General features: G+C 39.6%; 1 protein-coding gene across 13 annotated transcripts in view; it reads right to left on the bottom strand.

Annotated features, from left to right (window-relative positions):
* The window catches only part of cadps2 (Ca++-dependent secretion activator 2), a 669,949-nt gene that overhangs the window by 167,757 nt on the left and 477,627 nt on the right, over window positions 1-24,565 (bottom strand). For all 13 annotated transcript variants that reach the window (XM_073059126.1, XM_073059121.1, XM_073059123.1 and 10 more), the window contains exon 13: window positions 7,394-7,581. In XM_073059126.1, the coding sequence (XP_072915227.1) occupies window positions 7,394-7,581 (188 nt within the window). The remainder of the gene's footprint in view (window positions 1-7,393; window positions 7,582-24,565) is intronic.

Below are 24,565 nucleotides of genomic sequence, written 5' to 3'. Positions count from 1 at the left end.
GCTGGCTGCTGCTAATGATCTATTTCTTTCTCTCATTTTAAAGAATGCTATGAAATTTGCTGCCTTCCAGTTCTCTGACAGCATAGCTGTAGTCAAAAAGGATAAGAAAGTTATAATCAGAACTTGCATTATTTCTTTCCTTAAAGTCAAAATCAACCTGCAGATGCTCAAAATCTGAAATAAACACAGAAAATGCTTGAAAACATGCAGACCAGGCAACATCTGTGGGTAGAAGTAGTTTTCTTGTCTTATTTATACAGGTCTAGCTTCCGGGCAAATCCTACCACTTACGATCAACAACTCATTCCATAGACCAGAAAACTTAATGTGCTGGCAGCTACTATCATTAAGCTATTTCAACTCATCCTATCACAAACATTCCCTTTATTCTGCACATCCTTCCCCCATTTTCTTTCCTATCGAAAGCTAACTTGTATTCCTTTCTTTCCCAGTTCTGATAAAAGAAGGAAGCATTTCCTTCTTCCTTCTTTCAAAAGACTGATATCTCTTTTCAGGACAGCAATTTATTCATGGAAATTATTTTGGAGCCCTTAATATTCCTCTAACTCTACATTTGTAATTCATTTTACATTTTACTGCACATTCTTTGTTCTTAGTGGCATCAGCAATATCATCGTCTGTGTAAATGTAACATGTATTTATAATACAAAATGATGATTCCTCATCCCTCAACACCCTCCACCCTGTGTACTTCCTTGCAAACACATCAATTGTGAATGAGACACTGTTGATTTAACTCTTTCAAGAGAAAACATTTCAACATCAAACTGAATGTAGAGCTTAAAGAACAAAAGCATAGGTCATACAGTATTAGAATAAAGAGTTACTTCCATTATCTACAAAAACTTCACTGCTTTTTGATTGGCAAGAATCCATCTACCAAACCCATCAAAATAACTTTTGTAAAATTAGATTATCGGAAAATATCCTTGCAGCTGAAAATAATTGGTTTCAACTGGTCACCGTACATGATATCCATCAAAACAAAGCTTCAGAACAAAAAATAATTATGAATTCTAACTATGCATTTAATCTCTGATGTTTTGTCTTGATTTTTGGTTTTCAGCAAGTGTAGAGCAACTTGTGTTGATTTAACGCTCTACAGATGACAGTCACAACAGAATTTTCAGTATATTTGAATTTCAAAGCAAATAACCAACAGTTTGGTTCAGTGAAACACTCCAATGAAGTGAAGTGAAGTTGTCCTGTCAGAATAACAGGACAAAGTACAGAGAAGGTCATGCCAAGTCAAATGGTGGCAGTGATATAAATACTCCTTTAAGCTACAGAAGGCATTACTGATGATATAGGTTGTCACCTCATAATGGCAAAATTGTTCATGAAATGTAAAGAGCTGGTATATATTCTGATTTGATTGACCTGCCCAGTCATCTGGAATGACAAGCTTCAAGTTAAGATGCAAAAGCAGAGCAGTGATGGGTACTGTATTCAAACAGCAAGATAAATATAACTTGAATTAGCCCTGTCCCTGTGCAGATAAGTTAAGAGCATGTCATCTCCCTTCAGCTCAATGACCAACATAAGATGGTAATCCTTGATTAATGTTTACTTTGTTTTTGAACTGTCAGAAAAAAATTGGAGTCAGTGCTAAGATGCTGGAGGATACTGTCACATTCAAGCTCATTCTAGTGGGTGACAGTTCCAAGCCAGGCCTGTCAAGAGCCAGCTAAATGGATGTGAACTGACAGGTGAGAAAGGTTAGCTAGGAAGATGTTACTAATGAAATCTTTGAACCAAGTATCACTTTGTGTCACATTGAAACAGGTATCAGAAAATTATTGAAAATCTGTCACTTCAGCCATGGACTTTGATTGTCCCTCAAACAAGCTATGTCATGTCATATAACAAAACCAAGCTTTCTGCAATGGAAGCTACAAAACACACCTGTGCTGTTTTCCTTTGATTGTCCAGAAAGGACTGTGACACTTTTAACTGGCAAAACCCCCCCCAAAAAACTAAACTAAAGATCTGCATTCATGAAACTTTTCATGAAGCCAGGTAACACTAAAGTCTTCACAGCCAGTTGGTCATTTTATCCCTCTTCCATTAGGCAAACAATACAAAAGCTTGAAAGCATATACCAACAGGCTCAAGAACAAATTCTATCCCATTGTTTTCAGACTCTTGAATGGACCTCTTGCCTGGTAAGACAGACTCAGGGTCTGGGAATCTACCTTGTTATGATCGTGCACTTTATCATTTACCTGCTTTGCAATTCCTCAGAGGCTTTTATGTTTTAATCTTCATTGTTATTGTTTTACCTTCATAAAGCTCAATGCATTATGTACTGATTTGATATGTATGAACAATATGCAGGACAAGCTTTTCTCTTTATCTTGGTACACGTGACAATAATAAACCAACCCAAATACAGCCAACAAGGTACTTTGAACTGCTGACTCTGCTGCAATGCAAGTGAAGTATACATGTCTGCAAGTATCTTAATTTCATTTCGGTGTTTCTGAATGCACACTGGTGACAGGAAGCTGACTTTAGCAGAATGACCCAATCCTGCCAGGAATGCAAACATGCCTGTCACACTTTTCCATCCAATAAATTAAATGGATGCAAAAGGAAAATGAATGCTCCCTCCCTTACCCAATGTCCTTTTCCATCAGCAAAGTAGACTTGGAAGGTCTCGCTCAATTTTTTCCCCACTTTCAAGTCCTTAGAAGCATAATCCATTTTGGCTGTTAGGATTGGGAGCAGGACTGTGGGGTTGGGCATTGTAGAAGGGACAGATGGAGACTGTGATATGAAGTCTTCAAAACACTCTCTTTCAGACTTCCAGCCTCAGAGTACAATGCATTTCCCATATCCCATATCCCGTTCCACAGCATTGGGCACAGCTTTGTTCCCTCATCAGCTCCATGATCCTCAGAGTGATAAATTGAAAATCTCAGCTCTACTATACAAAATGGTCAATGGTCTTGTCAAGCAATGGCTTCACTAACCCAAGCTATAACTCTCAGTGATTTGGTTCTGGTCTCCTATGCAGCTTCTTCTCCTCTGTCCCCAGTTCATTAATGGTTGCTGCTGCTCACATTCCATAAAAAGAATTTGTCAACTCTTAGGTCATGTGCATAACTTAAAAGACCATTCTGACAATACTTTTAAAAGTTAGTTTGCTTTGGTCAATTATTCCCAATATTTCGATGAAAGATCATTGACCTGAAGTACAAACTTTATTTTTCTCTTCATACATGCTGCCTGCCTGGCATTTTAAAATTTCTGATTTCCAGCCATTCAAGTGCTTTGTCTTTAGTCATAGAATAATTTAAGACAGAAGCTGCCCTTTGCCCCAATTCATCCATGCCAAACAAGGTGCTCACTGCATTTGGCTTGTATCTCTTTAAGGCTTTTCTATCTATGTACTTATCCAAATGTCTTTTAAAAGTCATTATTGTACCTGCCTCAATTACTTTATCTGTCAGCTTGTTCTCTTTTTAGTTATCATCCCCGGGAATGAGATTGAGTCTATTCTGCAAATCTATGCCTCTCATGATCTTATACACTTCTATAAAGTAATCCCTCAGTCTCCTACCTTCCAATGAATAAAATCCTTGCCTGTTCAAACCCTCCCTGTAACTCAGCAAATTTCTCATAAACCTTCACACTTTTTCCAGCACAACGACATTTTTCCTAAAGAAGGTGATCAAAACTGACATAATATGCTATGTATGTACCCTAAGTTTACCACACTGCTTGAAGTGCTTCTCTTAAATCTTTTCAATTGCAGAAGCAGTAAGTGAAGGCAAATTGTTCATGATTTGTAAGTTGCTACAATGTAGATTTAACGTCCAGAACTGTTGCTACCTTGAAGATCCTCCTGTGCTTTGTTTATTCAATTCCATTTGGACCTTGTGTGTTTCAGGGGTTCTGTCATACAGAAAATGTTTAATTCTGATTCAAACCAATACAAACTATTCAGTCAGTTATAAGCTTTCACCAAGCACAATAGGCAAAACAGCAGTATTGTGCTAAATTTGAATGGAGGAAGATTTTTACAATAAAGAATTGTTCATTTGAGTATCTTCATCCCTTTCAGTTGTAAGGGACATTTTCTTACAAAGTACTGTAAATCAATTCACAAGAATTCCACCATCTTTCACTTCAATGTATTGATCTAAAAATTAGGAATGTCACTTTTAATTGCTGGTGTCTTCATTGAGGAATAGCATTCCACAATAAGTATTGAAACATGGTTACTACATCATTAGAAATTATAATCTAATTTTTGAACAAAAATTGCCTTTGTTAATAACCATTTCTTTTACAGAATAAGGGACATGCATATAATAAATTAAGACATTCCAATGTATCACAGCTATATCTCACAGCTACAGTTGGAATGAAGGCAAGGTTTCTCCAAGTACCATAAAAGAACATCAGGAAGATTTAGGGCAGGGGTGGCAAAATTTGGAATGTGTGCACAATCTTCCACAAAGATCTCTCATGTGCCGTGTTAATTTTGATATTGAGATTATCATTGATAAATTAATTAATAACAATAGTTATGAAGTGTTTTAAGGAAAAAAGATCAGTTTTTGTTGCTTATTTAAGTGTATTGTTTTACTGTCAATAGAAGAATAACTGAAAGAATGAAATAAATGAATTATTTCAGAAAACCTGTTCAAAAGTTATGAATATTAACTTTTTAAGATGAGTGCAAAATAACATTAGTTCAAAATAGAATTGTTATTGTACCTCATATAAAACACAACAAATAGAAATATGAAGTTATAAGCTTTGGTATATATTCATGAAAGATCAAGGAAATTAAAATAAGCACAATGTACTCTCAGTGAGACTTTTTTGCTGCACTAAAGCTGACAAATATTTTATATCCAGCATATATTTGTTTGTTTTGAGAGCTAGGTAGCACTAATTTCATCAGTAAGTCTGCTCCTATAACTAATCATTGTTCATCACTGGAAACAATGACTTACATGAATATGTCAATGAAAATACAGGTAATATTTCCACTGGAAGATTTTTCAGACAATTAAAAGCTTCAGGAATGGAATCCCAGAATTTCAGAACCTCATTATTTGGTTGTTTATGGTATGACCCAGTAACTAACTGATCTCTTTCAACAGTTTCTAGTTCAGCTCTTAAATTAACATTTCTTTTGCCTCCAAATTGGCCAGCTTTGTAAATCAAATATATTTCAAAATTATCCAAATCAATCCAATATAACATTTCCAAATTCAGTTTGGCAAAAGTTACACTGTCTGCATACTTTATGAATTTTGCACTTTATTTAAATGACGTGAACTTAGAGAATCTTAAAGAATGTTCAGTAGTTGAATCAGTGATGCTGCATAGTACACTGGCAGGCCCTGAATGTCTGCTTTTTTTCAGGAATTTCAATATCTGTCATGTGTTTCTTTATATTTGGAAAATACTTAGAAGTGCCATTTTTGGCAACATGTTGAAATATTTCCAGTTTGATGTTATCAAATGTAACATCAAGCGTTTTGCCAGATCCTTGTAATTTGATGTTCATCACTTTAATATGAGGAGAAATCTACAAAAAAAATCTACAAATCCCCACAATGTTACATAATTCTTGACAAGAATCTGATTCTGTCATCAAAAACATATGAAATCCATCCAATCACTAAACAAAGGTTTAAGGATAAAACCACTACTAAGACAATGTTTGCTTCACTCAGTAAATTCTGAAATTATCGTTATTTTTCAGAACACACCCAGAAATAAAATTAATTACTTTGGTTCCTTAAGGCCAGCTTTTGCACACAATGTCTCCTTGTGTACTATACAATGAAAACCTATCAGTTGATGTCCAACATACTTTACAAAACAACTTGACAAAACTTGCCTCTTTACCAATCATTCTGGGTGTACCATTAGTAGTCATGAAAACTATTTTTGAAAAGTTAACTTGTTAACCAGACAATTCTTTTATAGCTGCCTTCCATATTTCTACCCCATGTTGTATACAGGTAATGCTACCAAGTTAACATATTTCATCACCCCTGAAAAAAAGGAGCAATAACAGCTACCCTAGCTTATGATGTAACATCAGTGCTCTCATCAAGACAAATTGAAAGAAATTTACATAAATTAATATTTTCTATTAGTTGTTCTGGTTCCTTCAGGTTATTATAGCCGGGGGTGGTAATGGGGACGTTCCCACTATTTATTAAATGCTCCCAATAGCATGTATCTCAAATAGCCTCCATTAACTAAGTCCAGCTTCTGGTCTTCACATGTGGCTTAGTTAATAAATCCAGCAGAACATTTTTAGGGGAATTAAGGGTTATGGGGAAAAGACAGGTAGGTGGAGATGAGTCCGTGGCCAGATAAGCCATGAGCTTATTGAATGGTGGGGCAGGCTCGACCAGCCAGATGGCCTACTCCTGCTCCTATTTATTATGTTCTTATAGTCTTCCGCCTTCTGTTGTTGATCTGAACAACAACTGAACCTCTTGGTCAAGACTGCAAGCTTTTTCTTTTGTATTGAGATGCTGACACATGACTAATGCAAATACAGATACTGTGTTTGCATTAATGAGCAGATGTACAGTTGTACCCAATAAAGTGACCACTGAGTGTATGTATAGTTTCGTTTTTGACTGGTCTAATGCAATGCTATTCTAATAGCCTCTTTTTGTCCAATCATCAATTAACTATATCTTATCCAATACCTGGCTGCCCATTACCTATCCTAAGCCTACCTTTGCTAATTAGTATTGACTCTCAATATGAAAGCACTAAAATTAAATTATCCTCATGCGTCATCTTTTTAAACTCACTTGTCTCACAAGTCTTGACTTTAAGTAACTCTGCTATCTTGCCTCATCATCTGTGGTTGTTTATTATTAACCTCAGTGTTTAAATATGAGTTAGTGCTGTTACCTGCACTGATGTACTGATAGTTTCCACAAGTTACTGCTAGTGTTGCACATTCTTGCTTATTTCACAATTATTATCATACATCTTATTTCCCAGGTGGTGAAATGTGGAAGGGGTTTAATGTAGAACTAGATATTACCTTTGTGAAGAGCAGAAACTCTAGGCTAGATTGGTCAGAAAGCATATAGGTCAACAGTTCATTACATTTCATCAATTTAAATAGAGACAAAAATCAGATACTGCAAGCCAATGGTTTCCTGACCAGCACTGTTCCACCCTGAGTACATTCTACTGGAGAATTGGACTTGTAGAGCACAGAGAATAAACCACAAATCCTATCTTCCAGCCAGCAGAAGAAGCAAGAGTATTAAACACTTGCACAGTTAATGCCAAAGAGGAGCCAAGACCCTCCTGCTCATGCAATTAAAAAGCCATTTCTTTGATTGTGAGCTTTGCTTTAACAGATTACCTGTTGCCATGAACATGGGAGGCACAGAAAGCAAAGCTGTAATGCAGAAGGGTCGGATCAATCATCGTGCCTCCTTCTGCACGCTCAGTCAGCTCTCTGAGATAGCAGAGATGACGATGACACCCTCGAACTCCGTAGCGGGAACAGTATTCATCCAGCACAAACACCTGTCCGGGGCTAAACCAACCCTATGGAAAACAGAAGTCCAGGTTACAAGAATGTTGCAATTTAGCATTAATCTTGTCTGCTTCAAGATGATATTTTATCAACTTTACAGTAAGATTAAAACAATGCTATAAAGAAAAAAGATATTTAATTTTTTGAATGATTCTCCAAATTACTTGTGAATTATTCCTGGATTATTAATACACTTGAACATTTAATGCAGTAACCAATGGGAACTTTGGAACATCAACACTGGCATTGGCCTTTTAAGCCAGTTCTACTGTTTCTGCACTGTTAATTCACAGATATAATGCATCTCAGCATTACAGAGGGGGTGCATTTCTAGAAAACTATCTGTATCGTGATTCTCCATAATATAAACCAAATTGGCAAGATTTGTTGTTTCTTTCACATTTTGTATTTATCTAGTTATTTTTTTTCTCTCACACAAATTCTGTGAGAGTAAATTTTTATTCCACACCATAAATTTTTGGTAGTGGTTTTTAAGTCCCATTAAGGGAAAAATTCTATTACCCCAAATGCCAAAAATGCTGTATTTAACAAAACTGATAACAAAGAAGGAAAGGACCAAGTTTCTAGAAATGTTTCATAGACTAAATGTTGCTGATATAGTACAGATATTTCATTTTGTTGTTATATTTCACCATGTGATACGACTTGGCTGTTATGTTAGATTGATGGCATGCTGCTTCAGGATAATGTCACCCAAGTGAATTCCATCGAAGATCTATCAGCTAGATAGAACAGATCTCATCGCACTGTTTTCCAGAAGTCCTGGTGAGCTCTCCCTGGTACCCAGAGCACAACTTATATGGGAGGAATATCTGATCTCCAATATTTTTTTGCCATGGAACAATATTGCTGCCACATTAACATTGTAGACAGTGCTGTAGAGCAGGGGTTCCCAACTTTTTTTATGCCATGGACCAGTACTATTAAGCAAGTGGTTTGTGGACACCCGATTGGGAACCCCTGCTCCAGAGATTATGCAATTAGAGTACATGAGAAGTGTATCGTCCCTGCTCAGGCACACTGAGTTGTGAAGGGTGACTGCTGCAGAACCTTTGATGGATAGTGTCACACTTTACCCAGACATTTAAGATACTATCTTTGTCATGGGTACAAAAGAATCCTTGTTGTTTGAAAATGGAAAGCACGATATTTCCATTGGAAAACTTCATATATCAGCATTCCAACAGATTTGAGTTAGGTGCATGAGTTATACAAGACTGGTGATCAATATAAAAACAATTCAAATATTTACCATTCTGCGGCTCACTTAGAGACTAGAAACTTCCATTTACCTGCATTCTTCACTTTAAAAAATTGTGTATGTCTAGAGTACAAGGACAGATTCCCAACTCCCATTGTGCCAGCATTTTCTGACCTTGAATATTAAAAACGACTGCGGAGAATTCTGAACAAAAGCCATTTATTGGCTGTAAATGACCCATTAGAAAATAAAACTGTGCATAAACCTTCCGGCTTTGTTCAGGAATTCTCTCTGGTTCCACACTCTCGGAGGCGACCTGTGCAAAAGCCAACAAGGCTTCTTTAGATTCCTCCAAAAATGGGTGCCGGATCATGAAGGGAACATGAAAACTGAAGCAGGAAATTTGAAAGCAGCCCCACACAATCCATATGAGCCTGTAAATCACCGACCCCAGAGAAGAATATCAGCAGACCTATCTCCTTTACCATGTACAGTCGGCCCTCCTTATCCGCGAGGGATTGGTTCCGGGACCCCTCGCGGATACCAAAAAATGCGGATGCTCAAGTCCCTTATTCAACCTGTCTCAATGCAGTGGACCTTAGGACCCAGCAAAACCCCAGACCTTATTTAACTTGTCTCAGTGCAGTGGATATTAGGACCTGGCATCAGAGCTCTGAATCCGCAGTGTTTCTGTTCACGAAAATAACCATGATCACGATTGAAAATAAAGTGGAAATAATAAAGCGATCGGAAAGAGGTGAAACGCCATCAGTCACTGGAAAAGCGTTAGGCTACGTTGGTCAACGATCAGAACAATTTTAAAGGATAAAGTGAGAAAGGCTCTGCCCCGATGAAAGCTACAATTATTACTAAGCAAAGCAGTGGTTTAATTATTGGGTTTTGGGGTTTTGAGTCTTTGATCCTCCACATCAACCCGGCACGGTGAAGAGCCCAGTCGGGAGCGATCTGTCACTGGATCGAACTCTGGAACTTCTGTTCCCGAGCCCGGCACTGAAACATACGTTCTTAAGTGTTTTATATGCATAGAAAGGTAAAATATATACTATATACTAAGACAAATGTTTGACTAACTGATGCTAAATAATACCGGATGTACCTGTTCCGACTTCTAAGACTTCTAAGAGAACTTACGATGTTTTTCGGTCCCGATCCACGATAACCCACGCGCATCCTCCCGTGTACTTTAAATCATCTCTAGATTACTTATAATACCTAATACAATGTAAATGCTATGTAAAATAGTTGTTATACTGCATTGTTTAGGGAATAGTGACAAGGAAAAAAAGTCTGTACGTGCTCAAACAACAAGTGCTGAAAGAGCATTTCCGGGTTTTCGTGATTCGCGGTTGGTTGAATTCGCACATGCGGAATTCACGGATAAGGAGGGCCAACTGTACATACAACATTCAGAAAAGAAATCTGGATTGCATCATATGATGTCTAAAGAAATTCCAGTATTGTATTGACAATTAACTTGTAATTCAAAATAGGCTCAATGATAAAATTTGAATCCCAAACCAAAGAAAAAATCTAGAACTTTTTGTGCAGCAGTTTTTCTTATCAGTAAGCACAGCCTGGTTTAATGGGTATGGCCCATAATCCTGTCTTTTGCACCTTTCTGCATTCCTTTGTTTATAGTCTCACTTTCTCGCTCCATTCAGATCAAAGCTTCTGTTTACTTTCCTTCTCTCTTTAACAGATTATTGCATGGCATGGCCTCTACAACAGAAATATTCCCTTGATCCATTCCCACATTCTCTTTCTCTTAAAGCTGACTGACTTTCACTGTTTCCCTTTTCCAGTGCTCTTTGACCCAAAATGCCAACTCTGCTTTTCCTTCCGCAAGATGCAGCCTGATTGATAGAGTTTTCCAGCACTTCCTAATTTTATTTAGATTTTCAACAATTGATTTGATTTCCCTTTACTGGGACATCATACACCAAGCCATCTAGATAAATGCTCTGGGATAAAAAACATTAGATAAAAGGCAGAAAAAGCAAATTTTCTTGATGAAAAAAAATTTAAGTTTTGAGTATTTGCATAACGTATACGTAAAGAAAGTAATGTACATTGTGTTCTTTGTGTAAAATGTTTTCAAAGTACTCTACAGCTTCAATAATCATTTATTAATTTGAAACTGACTCTATTTTATCCAATGAATTCCAGCCTTGACAAAACAATGACTAGTTCTTTGTCTGGGAAAGGAACACAATGAAAGAAATATCACAGGCATCAGAATCTTTATACCAGGTACAAAAGAGACAAATTGGCTTTCATTGATGATGCTCATGTGGGCTAAATGCCACATTTCCAATTGGACCATTAACTGTGGCATGGTAACAATTGACATTGAGTAAAAACACAATCAACACCCATATGCGACCAATAAAACTGTAATTTCTTTCTCTAAATGCCAAGGGCAGAAGGAGAGAAGGAAAGCATATGTAAGTCCTGACGAAGGGTCTCGGCCCGAAACGTTGACTGCTCATTTCAACGGATGCTGCCCGACCTGCTGAGTTCACCCAGCTTGTTTGTATGTCACATTTTTCATCAACTTTTTCAATAGTAACGTACTGAATTAAGAACTTTCAAGACTCAAGCCTTTAACAAAAGAATGAATCATTTAACCAAACGTCGTATTGCACTAGAAAATATTTTATTCAAACATGATGCAGATGTGAAATGTTTGTTACAAAGTGGAGAACAGACAGACAGACATACTTTATTGATCCTGAGGGAAATTGGGTTTTGTTACAGTAGCACCAACCAAGAATAGTGTAGAAATATAGCAATATAAAACCATAAATAATAATAAGTTAATTATGCCAAGTGGAAATAAGTCCAGGACCAGCCTATTGGCTCAGGGTGTCTGACACTCCGAGGGAGAAGTTGTAAAGTTTGATGACCACTGGCAGGAATGACTTCCTATGTCGCTCAGTGTTGCATCTCAGTGGAATGAGTCTCTGGTTGAATGTACTCCCGTGCCTAACCAGTACATTATGGAGAGGATGGGAGACATTGTCCAAGATGGCATGCAACTTGGACAGCATCCTCTTTTCAGACACCACCGTCAGAGAGTCCAGAAGTACAAGAGGTTGTAGGTATGACCACTGGAAAGCCATCTCACTTGCAAAGTGGATGTTGTGGATTAAACTTGAATCACAGAAGGATGCTCAACAGCTGCGACAGGGCTTGAATGCAATCACATCCTATAAAGCTAAACCAAGCAACATAATGATAATAATCTTTTGCTCCCAGATGAGCTCAATGACTTTTATGCTTACATTGAGCAACAGAACGTGGTGGTGCCATTATAAATCCACATACTCCTCAACAATCATGTGATTTCAGTCTCTGAGACCAACGTGAGAGCATCACTGTGGAGGATGAATCCACAGAGACATCTGGCCCAGATGTTGTACCTGGCTAAGTACTCAAGAACTGTGCTAATCAACTGGGTGGAGTGCTTATGGACAACTTCAACCTCTTGCTTCAGCAGTCTGAGGTACCTACCTGCTTCAAGCAGGCTGCAATCATATTGGTGCCCAAGAAGAACCCGGTAACCAACGTCAATGACGATCATAGAGAAGCATTTACATCAGTGTTTTGAAGTGCTTTGAGAGGTTGGTCATAAAGAATATCAGCTCCTGCCTGAACAGTGACTTGGACCCACTCCAATTTGCCAACAGGTCAACAGAAGGTGCCATTTCATTGGCTCTTATCTCAGATCTGGAACATTAGAGCAATGAAGGTACATATGACAGGATGCTCTCCATTCAATACAGCTCAGCATTTAACACTATCGCCCCCTCAAAACTAATCACTAAGCTCCAAGACCTAGGCCTTGATACCTATGGATCCTCAATTTCCTCACTTGCAGACCATAGTCATTTTGGATTGGCAACAACATCTCCTTCACAATCTCCACCATCAGAGGCATACAACAGGGCTGTGTGTTTATCCCCACACTTATGACTGTGTGGCTAAGTGCAGCTCCAATGCTGTATTTAAGTTTGCTGATGACACCACTGTTGTTAGTCAAATCAAAGGTGGTGACAAAACAACATACGAGAAGCAGAATGAAAATCATGTTGGGTGATGCCACAACATCATCGTCTCACTCAGTGTCAGCAAAATCAAAGAGCTAATTATTGACTTCAAAAGGAAGAAGCTGGAAGTCCATGAGCCAGTCTTCATTTGGGTATTGGATGTGGAGGAGTTCATTAACTTTAAATTCCTTAGCAACACATACAAAATGCTCAGCTGGTCAGGCAGCATCCATGGAAATGAATAAGCAGTCAGTGTTTCAGGCTGAGATCCTTCTTCGGGACTGGAAAGGAAGGAGGAAGACATCAAAATAAAAGGGTGGGGAGGGGAAGGTGAAGTCAGGGGGAAGGAAATATAATAGACAGGAGAGGAAGGAATCTGATTGGAGAGGAGAGTGGACCATAGGAGAAAGTGGCACCGGGGGAGGTGACTGGCAGATGGGAAATGGTAAGAGGCCAGAGATGGGAACAATAGAAGATGGAAGGGGGAGGTATATTTTTAATTGGAAGGAAAAATCAATATTTATGTCATCAGGTTGGAGGCTACCCAGATGGAATATAAGGTGTTGCTCCTCCACCCTGAGGGTGACCTCATTGTGGTACAAGAGGAGGCTGTGGACCAACATGTCGGAACAGAAACAGGAATCGGAGTTAAAATGTTTGGCCACCAGGAAGTTCTGCTTTTGGCAGATGGAGTGGATATGCTCACAAAGCGGTCCCTCAGTTTACAATGGGTCTCACCAATGTAAAGAAAGCCAGATCGGGAGCACCAGACACAACAGATTGAACCCCTTTGAGATGGTAGAAGTTACGTATAAACTTGTGTTGGATGTGGAGGTTCATGGGGTGACAGGTAAGGATAAGGAGTACTCTATTATTGTTAAGGCTGTGGGAAGATGGGGTGAGCACGGAGGTCAGGGAAATGGAGGAGATGCGGGTGAGGACAGCATCAATGGTGGAGGAAGGGAAACACCATTCTTCAAAGAAGGAGGACATCCCTGATGTCCTGGAAAGGAAAGCTGCAGCCTGGGAAGAGATGCGATGGAGATGAAGGAACTGAGGAAAGGAAACAGCATTTTTACAGGCGATAGGGTGGGACGAGGTATTGCCAAAGTAGCTGTGGGAATTGGTAGGTTCATAAAAGATTTTAGTTGACAGTTTTTCTCCGGAGAAGCAGACAGAGAGAGATCAAGAAAGGGGAAGGAGATGATACAAATATATCAAGTGAACTTAAGGACAGGGTGATAAATAAAGACAAAGCTGATGAAATTGCCAAGCTTAGCATGGGTGCATGAAGCAGCACCAGTGCTGTGGTTAATGCAGCAGATGGAAGAGTTGAGGAAATTTACCTGGGAAGGCTTGGAGCATGGACTGTTATATGCAGCCAGTGAGAAGTCAGGCATTGCTGGGGCCCTTGCAGGTGCCTATAGCTACCCCAAGTCTAGAGAAATTGGGAGGAGCTGAAGGAAAAATTGATGAGGGTGACCACCAGTTCCAGAGAAATGCCAACAGGAACAAAATACTAAAGACTCCAGATGAAGAGGTTTACAGAATAAGATGTGTTAGAAGATTAAACAAGATATCAAGAAACTTCCAATTAAAAAGGAAGTTTCATGATGTTGTTGGGGACATTTCAAAACATCTTAGAGCCAACAAAAGTACTTTATTTAAAGTGTGGTCACCAGCATCATGTGGGAAATGCTGTCAGCAATTGGTGCACCACCTAAAGCAATGTAATACTGATTAAATTATCTACTTTTCTGCCTTAGAGGTGTGAGCTAAATATCACAGGGGAGAATTCTCCTGGTCCTCTTCAAAATTTTCCATATGATCTTTGGTGCCTGTGTGCAAGCTGCAGTGAGGCAGTTGTAGTCCACCGAGGACATCTCTGCTTACTACAGATGAGAAACATAGGGTTGACTATGGCTGGGGGTACTCAAACCTCTGAAGCCTCTGTACTGAGATTTTGCTATAAAGGTCTTGCAAAATAGCTTTTGGGGTGCTGGAGACAGGTGAGATAGGAATAAATGAAGGATGCGAAACACACCCAACAACTATGGGACAATTGTTTTTCTAATTTCAAAATATCATCTGTTTAATACCATCATATTAAACTAATATGGTGGGGGGTGAGAACCAGTATGATTGAGCTGAGTTTGAGCCAGCAGGATTATAAGTAGATGATGGATGTAATATGAATGTAAGGAAGGACAAGCCAATGAATGATTAGGTACAAATGCAGACAGTGCAAAGAATTAAATTGTACCACAGAGGCAAAATTCATAAGGGTAGAGAATGCAGGACTGCTGTATTTAAATACGTGTAGTATTCGGAATAAGGTGGATGAACTCGTGGCGCAATTTAGAGATTGTTCAGTATGACATTGTGGGATTCACTGAGTTGTGGCTGGAAGAAGGTCATAGCTGGGAGCTTAGTATCAAAGGATATACTTTGTATTGAAAGGACAGGCAGGAAGGCATAGGCAATGGTGTGGCTTTGTTGGTAAGAGATAGAATTACGTCTTTAGAAGGAGGTGACATTGGGTCAGAGAATGTCGAATTTTTCTGGGTGGAGTTAAGAAACTGCAAGGGTTATAAAAACATTATGGGGATCATATATAAGCCTCCAAATAGTAGCCAAGATGTGGGATTGAGATTGCAAAGGGTGCTAGAAAAGACGTGTAATAATAATTGTAATGGGAGACTTCAATATGCAAGGGGATTGGAAAAATCAGGCTGCTGTTGGATCACAAGAGAAGGAATTTGTTGAATACCTACAAGATGGCTTTTTAGAGCAGCTTGAGCTTCAGCCTGCCTGGGGAAAGGCATTCTGAGATTGTATGTTGCATAATAACCCAGATTTTATTAGGGAGTTTAAGGTAAAGGAAACCTTAGGAGGCAGTGATCATAATATGATTGAATTCTTACTGCAATTTGAGAGATAGAAACTCATCACATGTATCGGTATCACAATGGAATAAAAGGAATTACAGATGCATGAGAGAGGATTTTGTCCAGGTGGATTGGAGGGGGATATTGCAGGGAATGATGGCAGAGCACAGGTAGCTGAAGCTTCTGGGAATAGTTCACAAGGCGCAAGACAGTTATTTTCCACAGAGGTAGCTCTCAAATGGCAGGGGTAGGCAACTGTGGCTGACAAGGGAAGTTAAGGCCTGCAAAAAAGCCAAGGAGAGGGCATACAATGTAGCAAAAGTGAGTGGGAAGTTGGATGATTGGGAAGTTTTTAAAATCCAACAAAAGGCATCTAAAAAAGTCATAAGAAGGGAAAGATGAAATATGAGGGCAAACTAGATAATAATATAAAGCAGGATACCTGAAGGTTTTTCAGTTGCATGAAGAGTAAAAAGGAGGTGAGATTTGATATTGGACCATTGGAAAATGTTGCTGGTGAGGTAGTGATGGGGGCAAGAAATGGTTAATGAAGTTAATCAGTACTTTGCGTCAGTCTTCACTGTGGATGACACTAGCAGTGTGCCAGAGGTCTGTGAGCGTAAGTAAGAAGGAGTGTGTGCCACTGCTATTACAAAGGAAAAAGTGCTAGGCAAACTGAAAGGTCTTAAGACCAGATGGACCAGAAGGACTACATACATCTTAGAGTTCTGAAATAGGTTGCTAAAGAGAGAGCAGATGCATTGGTTATGACCTTTCAAAAATCTCTTGATTCTGGCTTGGTTCTGGAGAATTGGAAAATTACAAATGTCACTCCACTCTTTAAGAAGGGAGGAAGGCAAAAGAAAGGAAATTATAGACCAGTTAGCCTGACCTCAGTGGTTGGGAAAGTGTTGGTGTCAATTATTAAGGATGAGGTTTTGGGGTACTTGGAGGCTAATGAAAAAATGTTAAAGTCAGCATGGTTTCTGTAAGGGGAAATCTTGCCTGATAAGTCTGTTAGAGTTCTTCGAGGAAGTAATAAGCAGGGTGGATAAAGGAGAGGCAGTGGATGTCACTTACTTGGATTTTCAGAAGGTATTTGATAAGGTGCCACACATGAGGCTGCTTAACAAGATAAAATTGCATGGTATTACAGGAAAGATACTGGCAGGAGGCGGTGAGTGGGAATAAAGAGGGCCTTTTCTGGTTGGCTATCAGTGACTAGTGGTGTTCCTCAGTGGTCAGTATTGGGACTGCTGCTTTTCACATTGTTTGTCAGTGATTTAGATAATGGAATTGATGGGTTTGTGACAAAATTTGCAGATAATATGATGATGGGTGGAGGGGCAGGTATTGCCGAAGAATGGGTAAAAAAGTGGCAGATGGAATATAGTGTTGGGAAATGTATGATAATACATTTTAGTAAATGGAAGAAAAGTGCAGACCATTATCTAAATGGTGAGAAAATTCAAACATCAGAGGTGGAAAGGGACTTAGGAGTCTTTGTGCAAGATTTCCAGAAGGTCAATTTACAGGCTGAGTCTATGGTAAAGAAGGCAATTGCTATGTTGGCATTCATTTCAAGGGGAATAAAATATAAAAACAAGGAGATAATGCTGAGGCTTTATAAGACACTGGTCAGGCTGCACTTGGAGTATTGACAACAGTCCTGGGTCCCATATCTCAGAAAGCATATGTTGTCATGGAAAGAGTCCAGAGGAAATTCATGAGGATTATTCCAGGGATGAAAGGGTAACACATGAGGAGCATTTGGCAGCTTTGGGTCTGTACTCACTGGAATTTAAAAGAGTGCAGGGTGGGGTGGGGGGGGGTGGTGTTGAATCTAATTGGAACCTACTGAATGTTGAAAGGACAAGATAATGTAGATGGGGAGATGTTTCCTGTGGTGGGGGTGTCCAGAACTAGAGGACACAGCCTCAAAATTGAGGTGCAACCCTTTAGAACAGTGATAAGGAGGAATTTTTTTAGCCAGAGAGTAGTGAATCTGTAGAATGCTACAGACAGCTATGGAAGACAAGAGTGTGGGCAGATTTAAACCAAAAATAGATACTTTCCTGATTCCAGACCTAACCAATTCCCCTCTACCACCACTCTCCTCCGTCTAGCGGAATTAGTTCTTACTCTCAATAATTTCTCCTTTGGCTCCTCCCACTTCCTCCAAACCAAGGGTCCATGGGCACCCGCATGGGTCCCAATTATGCCTGCCTTTTTGTTGGCTTTGTGGAACAGTCCATGTTCCAAGTCTATACGGGTATCCGTCCCCCTCTTTTCCTTCGCTACATCAATGACTGCGTTGGCGCTGCCTCCTGCACGCATGCCGAGCTCGTTAATTTCATTCACTTTGCCTCCAACTTTCACTCTGCCCTCAAATTTCCCTGGTCCATTTCTGACACCTCCCTCCCCTTTCTTGACCTTTCCGTCTCCATCTCTGGAGACGGCTTATCTACTGATATCTACTATAAGCCTACAGACTCTCACAGCTACTTGGACTATTCCTCTTCCCACCCTATCTCTTGCAAAAAGGCTATCCCTTTCTCACAATTCTTCCATCTCCGCCGCATCTGCTCTCAGGATGAGGCTTTTCTTTCCAGGACGAAGGAGATGTCTTCCTTTTTTAAACAAAGGAGCTTTCCTTCTTTCACCATCAACTCTGCTCTCAAACGCATCTCTCCTATTTCCCACACATCTGCCCTCAGCCCATCCGCCCGCTACCCCACTTGGGATAGGGTTCCCCTTGTCCTCACCTACCACCCCACCAGCCTGCAGGTCCAACGTATGATTTGCCGTAACTTCCGCCACCTCCAATGGGATCCTACTACCAAGCACACCTTTCCCACCCCCCCCGTCTCTCTGCTTTCCGCAGGGATCACTCCCTACGTGACTCCCTTGTCTACTAGTCCCCCCCATCCCTTCCCACCGATCTCCCTCCTGGCACTTATCCTTGTAAGTGGAACAAGTGCTACCCCTGCCCTTACATTTCCTCTCTCACCACCATTCAGGGCCCCAGACAGTCCTTCCAGGTGAGACAACACTTCACCTGTGAGTCGGCTGGTGTGGTATACTGTGTCCAGTGTTCCCGGTGTGGCCTTTTATACATTGGTGAGACCCAACGCAGACTGGGAGACCGTTTTGCTGAACACCTACGCTCGGTCCGCCAGAGAAAGCAGGATCTCCCAGTGGACACACATTTTAATACCACGTCCCATTCCCATTCTGATATGTCTATCCATGGCCTCCTCTACTGTCAAGATGAAGCCACACTCAGGTTGGAGGAACAACACCTTATATACCGGCTGGGTAGCCTCCAACCTGATGGCATGAACATCGACCTCTAACTTCCGTTAATACCCTTCCTCCCCTTCTTACCCCATCCCTGACAGTATTTAGTTGTTCATTTTTTTTCTCTCTCTCTGCCCATCACTCTGCCTGTTCTCCATCTCTCTCTGGTGCTTCCCCCCCCCCTTTCTTTCTCCCAAGGCCTCCCATCCCATGATCCTTTCCCTTCTCCAGCTCTGTATCACTTTCACCAATCACCTTTCCAGCTCTTAGCTTCATCCCACCCCCTCCGGTCTTCTCCTATCATTTCGCATTTCCCCCTCCCCCCACTAATTTCAAATCTCTTAGTGTCTTTCCTTTCAGTTAGTCCTGACGAAGGGTCCAGGTCCGAAACGTCGACAGTGCTTCTCCCTATAGATGCTGCCTGGCCTGCTGTGTTCCACCAGCATTTTGTGTGTGTTGTTTGAAATTCTAGCATCTGCAGATTTCCTCGTGTTTACTTTCCTGATTGGTCAGAGCATCAAGGTTATGGCAAGAAGGCAAGTGTATGGGGTTGAGTGGGATCCGGGATCAGCCATGATGGAATGGCAGAGCAGACTCAATGAGCCGTATGGCCTCATTCTGCTCCTATGTGTCATGGTCAGCCTTAAGTTTTGATTCACATTTACATCTCTATTGTGAATGGCAATTGATCTTGCAAGTAAGGAATTCAAACATGTACAATTTGTCAAGCAGTACCAGCTGATTGGCCGATTCTGCTTTAAAAAAAAAGTTTTCCGTCCTGGCTTCAGAACAGTGTGAGTGACAGGAGCTGTTCTCCCTGTGCACAAGTAAAATAGATTATATTTGAGTTGTAAGAGCGTGTGTGTTCTGGACCCAGTTATTTTAGTTATTTTATTTTTGGCAACGGCATCTGCCTGACTGAGAAAGGAAGTTAGGCTCTAATTGGAGATATTATTTAAAGAGACTGTACCTCTAAACAAATGCACAGGTAGCCACAGGCTAAACCACATGCTCAAATATCTGCTATGCACCTTGAACCCAAAACACTGACTCAAAGATGAAAATGCTGTCTTTAAGTACATCTGAGTGTTTTATTTTCTATTTGATTGTAAAAAACATATTGTTGCTATCTGTCTACTGTTAATGGAATTTTCTAATAAACATTACTGCATTCCTTTGTATGTTAAGCTTTCGAGTGAATCACTAGATGCAACAAAATTATTCATTATCGATCTCCACAGTAAACAAATGCCTCAGGAATTACTTACATTTCCAGAACACAATAAAAAACAATTGTACAATTTTATTCTGACCATTATAAAGCAATATAAATAATTCATGTCTACTCTGGGATCAATCGGCTCTGCATCATAAATCCAGATTATGGATTTATTTTCTATTCGAAACATCACCCAGCAGATTTTGAGGGACTCTGTTGTTGGCAGTGCTTTCTGTCAGTAGCATATTAGAGCAAGGTCTTCTCTGTTCTGTAAAGTGCACATAAATGTTTCCATAGGATTATTTTAAAGATAAGCAATGGTGATTGTATTGGAGGCCTGGCTAACATTCCTCCTTAATCAGTAAATGTCATTGTCATTATGATGCTGCTGCTGTAAGATACTGTTTACTAACTGTTTACAGCAGCCCCCACATTACAATAGTGTCACACTTTGATTTTTTTCTTTCTTTCTTGCCTTATTTACTATATTGTTCCCCCTTAGTTACCTTACTTGAAGTACATACTCAGTGACACCACATTTTATATATAGCAGGATATTTCAAACTCATGAAGGGATATTCTTTCAGCCTGTCAGCCCATCATACCTACTCTTGTATTCTGTAACACAGTTCAACTCCACTCACTCCTCTATCTCCCACAACTCCTCTTGAAGTATTTATCTAATTTTTCTTCAAAGGCAAAATAATGTCCAATGAGCTAGACTCCATAGCGCTTCCCATGATTTACAACTATAAGCGAGAACAAATGCTTCCTCAAATCTGTCTTAAATGTATGATCCCTTATTCTGAAACTATCATTCCTCATTCTAGATTCATTCACTAGAGGAAACTTCTCAGCATCCGTCCTGCCATATCTAATTAGAATCTTGCATGTTTCAAAAAGATTATCTAAACACTAATGATAGAGTCCAAACTTGTCAGCCTTACTTCAAAAGTCAACTCCTTCATTGCCAAAATTACGCCCAGTGATACACCCTGTATTGTTGTTACAAGAATTTCATACTTTACCTCTATACCCCTTGCAATTAAGGCCTATTTTCCATTGCGTCCTAATGTAACTACACACAAGCGAACTTGTTTCAGAATTTTCTGCAATGCAGCGCCCTATATCCTCTTTCCATTTAACTTCTATATTCTATCTACTGAGGCTAACAAGCTCCAGTTTATATTGCATCTACCAGATCTTTGCCCAGTCATTTAGTCTATCTATATCCAACAACAGATCTTGCTTTGCTGTAGATATATTGCCAGAATATTTAACTCTAATACACATAGTTCCTTCACCCAAGGCTTTTAATGTAGACTATTACCCTAGCACAATTCATAATGATAGCCCAGTGGTAGTCAATGTGGAAATTTATTATAACTGCTTTTTTGTCAGGTAGTCAATTTTCTTTTACATTATTGCAAATTCTACAAACTTTTATGTTTTTAATTGATATGCTATCAAAGACTTTTTAAAAATGTTACTCTTTAACAAGACATCTTGAGTGGCTCAGCAACAGCCCAGGTAAGGAATTCAAATGAAATTCAATCCATGGTCACACAAAATAATCCAACTCACTCTTACTCTTTTCTCTCCATTTCCCATTTCATGTAAGTGGATAGCAAACATAGTGCGTGTGCACATGAGCTCATTTGACCTTTCAAAGGCTTCTTTTCCCCTGTTACACCTGAATGCTGAATTAAATACCTTTCTATAAGTCTTCGTACCTGAAACTGTTGTATTTTTGCCAAGACATAGAATTTTAAAATAATTTCAGTAAGATTTAATAGCACTGGTAAAGAATCCTGTTTAGCTGTTCCTAAACTTAAGTGAAATCCAATCATTCCACACAGCAAACCGCAGAATGTCTGCTATGACACAATCAGAGTTTTACAGAATAGTGTCAAAGGTAACCATAAGATACAGTGCCTTGAAAAAGTATTCATCCCCCAACGTAAATGAGTATTATAACCAGAGATTTTGATCATTTTAACTAAGAATGCTTTTCTTTGTCAGTCACATGCTCTTTTTTTCTCCACCATAGTAGAGCCCAAAACTCATGGAAAATTGTAAAGCATGAAAAACTAAAAATTCAAAAATTGATATGTCAGCAGATCAAAAGTGTTCATCCCCTTTTTCTCAGTACTTAGTTGAATCACCTCTCACAGCTATTACAGCCGGTACTCCTTTTGGATAACTAAGTCTCTATTAGCTTTGCAGGAAGTGATGGAGGGCATTCCTCCTTGCAAAATTGCTCGAGTTCTGCCAGGATGTTTGGGGAGTGGTGGTGGACAGCAGTTTTGAGGTCTTGCCGGATGTTCATTAGGTTAAGATCAGGACTCTGACTGCCCACTCAAAGACATCAATTTTCTTTATTTAAAGCAACTCCATGATTGCTCTGGCAGTGGTTATTGCTCTGCTGAGGGACGAACTTCCTCCCCAGTTTAAGCTTTCTGGCAGAAGTTGCCAGGTTTTTATCCAGGATCTCTCTGTACTTAGCAACATTCATCTTGCCATCAATTCTGACTAGATTCACAGTCCCTGCTGCTGAAAAGCATCCCCACAGCATGATGCTACCTCCACCATACTTCACAGGAGGTATGGTGCTACCTGACTGATGCACAGATTTATACCACACGTACTGCTTCGTGTTGAAGCTAAGAAGTTCCACTTTAGTCTCATCCAACGATAAGACCTTCCACAGCTTTACAGTGTCTTCTAAGAGACACTTTGAAAAGTCTTTACGTGCAAGGATATTTTTTTTATAGCCAGGGCTTTTTCCTTGCCATTCTTCTATAAATACCCTTTATGTGCAAGGCCTTAGAGACTGTGGAGCCAGGAATTTCATCCCCGGTTGCAGCCACTGACTTCTGCAGCTCAATCAGAGTGTTTTTTGGTGTCAGAGTTGCGTCTCTTACAAGTGCCATACTTCTCCGACAACTAAGTTAAAATGGGTGACCTGATCTAGGCAGTATGGCTATGGTTTCATATATTTTCCACTTTTTCATGATGCACTGAAATGAGCTCTGAGGTATGTTCAATGCCATTGAGCTGGTCTTGTACTCTTCTCCAGATTTGTGCTTTTCTATTATCATTTCCCTAAATTGTCATGAATGCTCTTTTGTCTTAATTTGGGTTTGATCTGTTGAAAATCTATCATATGTATGGATCTTACAGAGAGAGGTGGTATTTACAGTAATCCTATGAAGTCATTGAAAACAGGTGATCCTCCAATTTTCTACATCAACAATTTGGGTGAGTTGGTTAGGTAATCTATTGCTGTCGAGGAAAGTTAGTGTAGTAGTAACAAAGGTCTTCACCTGCTTCCCACCTCTTGAAATGAATGATAATATTGCATTTATCTTCCTCATCATCAACTCTATCTGCAAGTTAACCTTTAGGGTTTTCTGCACAAGGACTCCCAAGTCCCTTTGTGTTTCAGATTTTTGGACTTTCTCCCCATATAGAAAATAGTCTGCACATTTATTTCTACTACCAAAGTGCATGACCATGCATTTTTCAACATTGTATTTCATTTGCCACTCTCTTGCCCATTCTCCTAATTTGTCTAAGTCCTTCTGCAGTCTACCTGTTTCCCCAACACTACCTGCCCCTCCACCAATCTTCATATCATCCGCAAACTTGGCAACAAAACCATCTATTCCATCATCTAAGTCATTGATGTACAGCATAAAACGCATCCCAACACCCCTGTGGAACACCACTAGTCACTGGCAGACAACCAAAAAAGGATCCTTTTATTCCCACTCAATGCCTCCTACAAATCAGCCAAAGCTCTAACCACGCCAGTAGCTTTCCTGCAATGCCATGATTTCTTAACTTGCTGAGTAGCCTCATGTGTGGCACCTTGTCAAAAGCCTTCTGGAAGTCCAAATATACAACATCTACAACATCCACTTTATCTATCCTATGTGTGATCTCCTCAAAGAGTTCTAACAGGATCAGGCAAGAGCTTTCCTTAAGGAAACTTTATTCTATCTTGTCCCGTGTCACCAAGTACTCCATAACCTTATTCTTAACAACTGACTCCAACATCTTCCCAAACACTAAGGTCAGGCTAACTGCTCTAAAACTTCCTTTATACTGCCTTCTCCTTTCTTTGTATATCTGTACACTTGTAATGCTATGGTGGCACTTTAGTTTCCTTGGGATCAATAAAGTATGCATTTATCTATTTAACAGAATGGACAAATAACCAATATGCAAAAGACAACAACCTGTGCAAATTGAAAAAGAAAAAGAAATAATAATAATAAATAAACAAGCAAT

Source organism: Hemitrygon akajei, chromosome 10 (assembly GCF_048418815.1).
Source record: "Hemitrygon akajei chromosome 10, sHemAka1.3, whole genome shotgun sequence".
Lineage (NCBI taxonomy): Eukaryota > Metazoa > Chordata > Chondrichthyes > Myliobatiformes > Dasyatidae > Hemitrygon > Hemitrygon akajei.
This window is presented reverse-complemented; position numbering and strand designations above follow the sequence as displayed.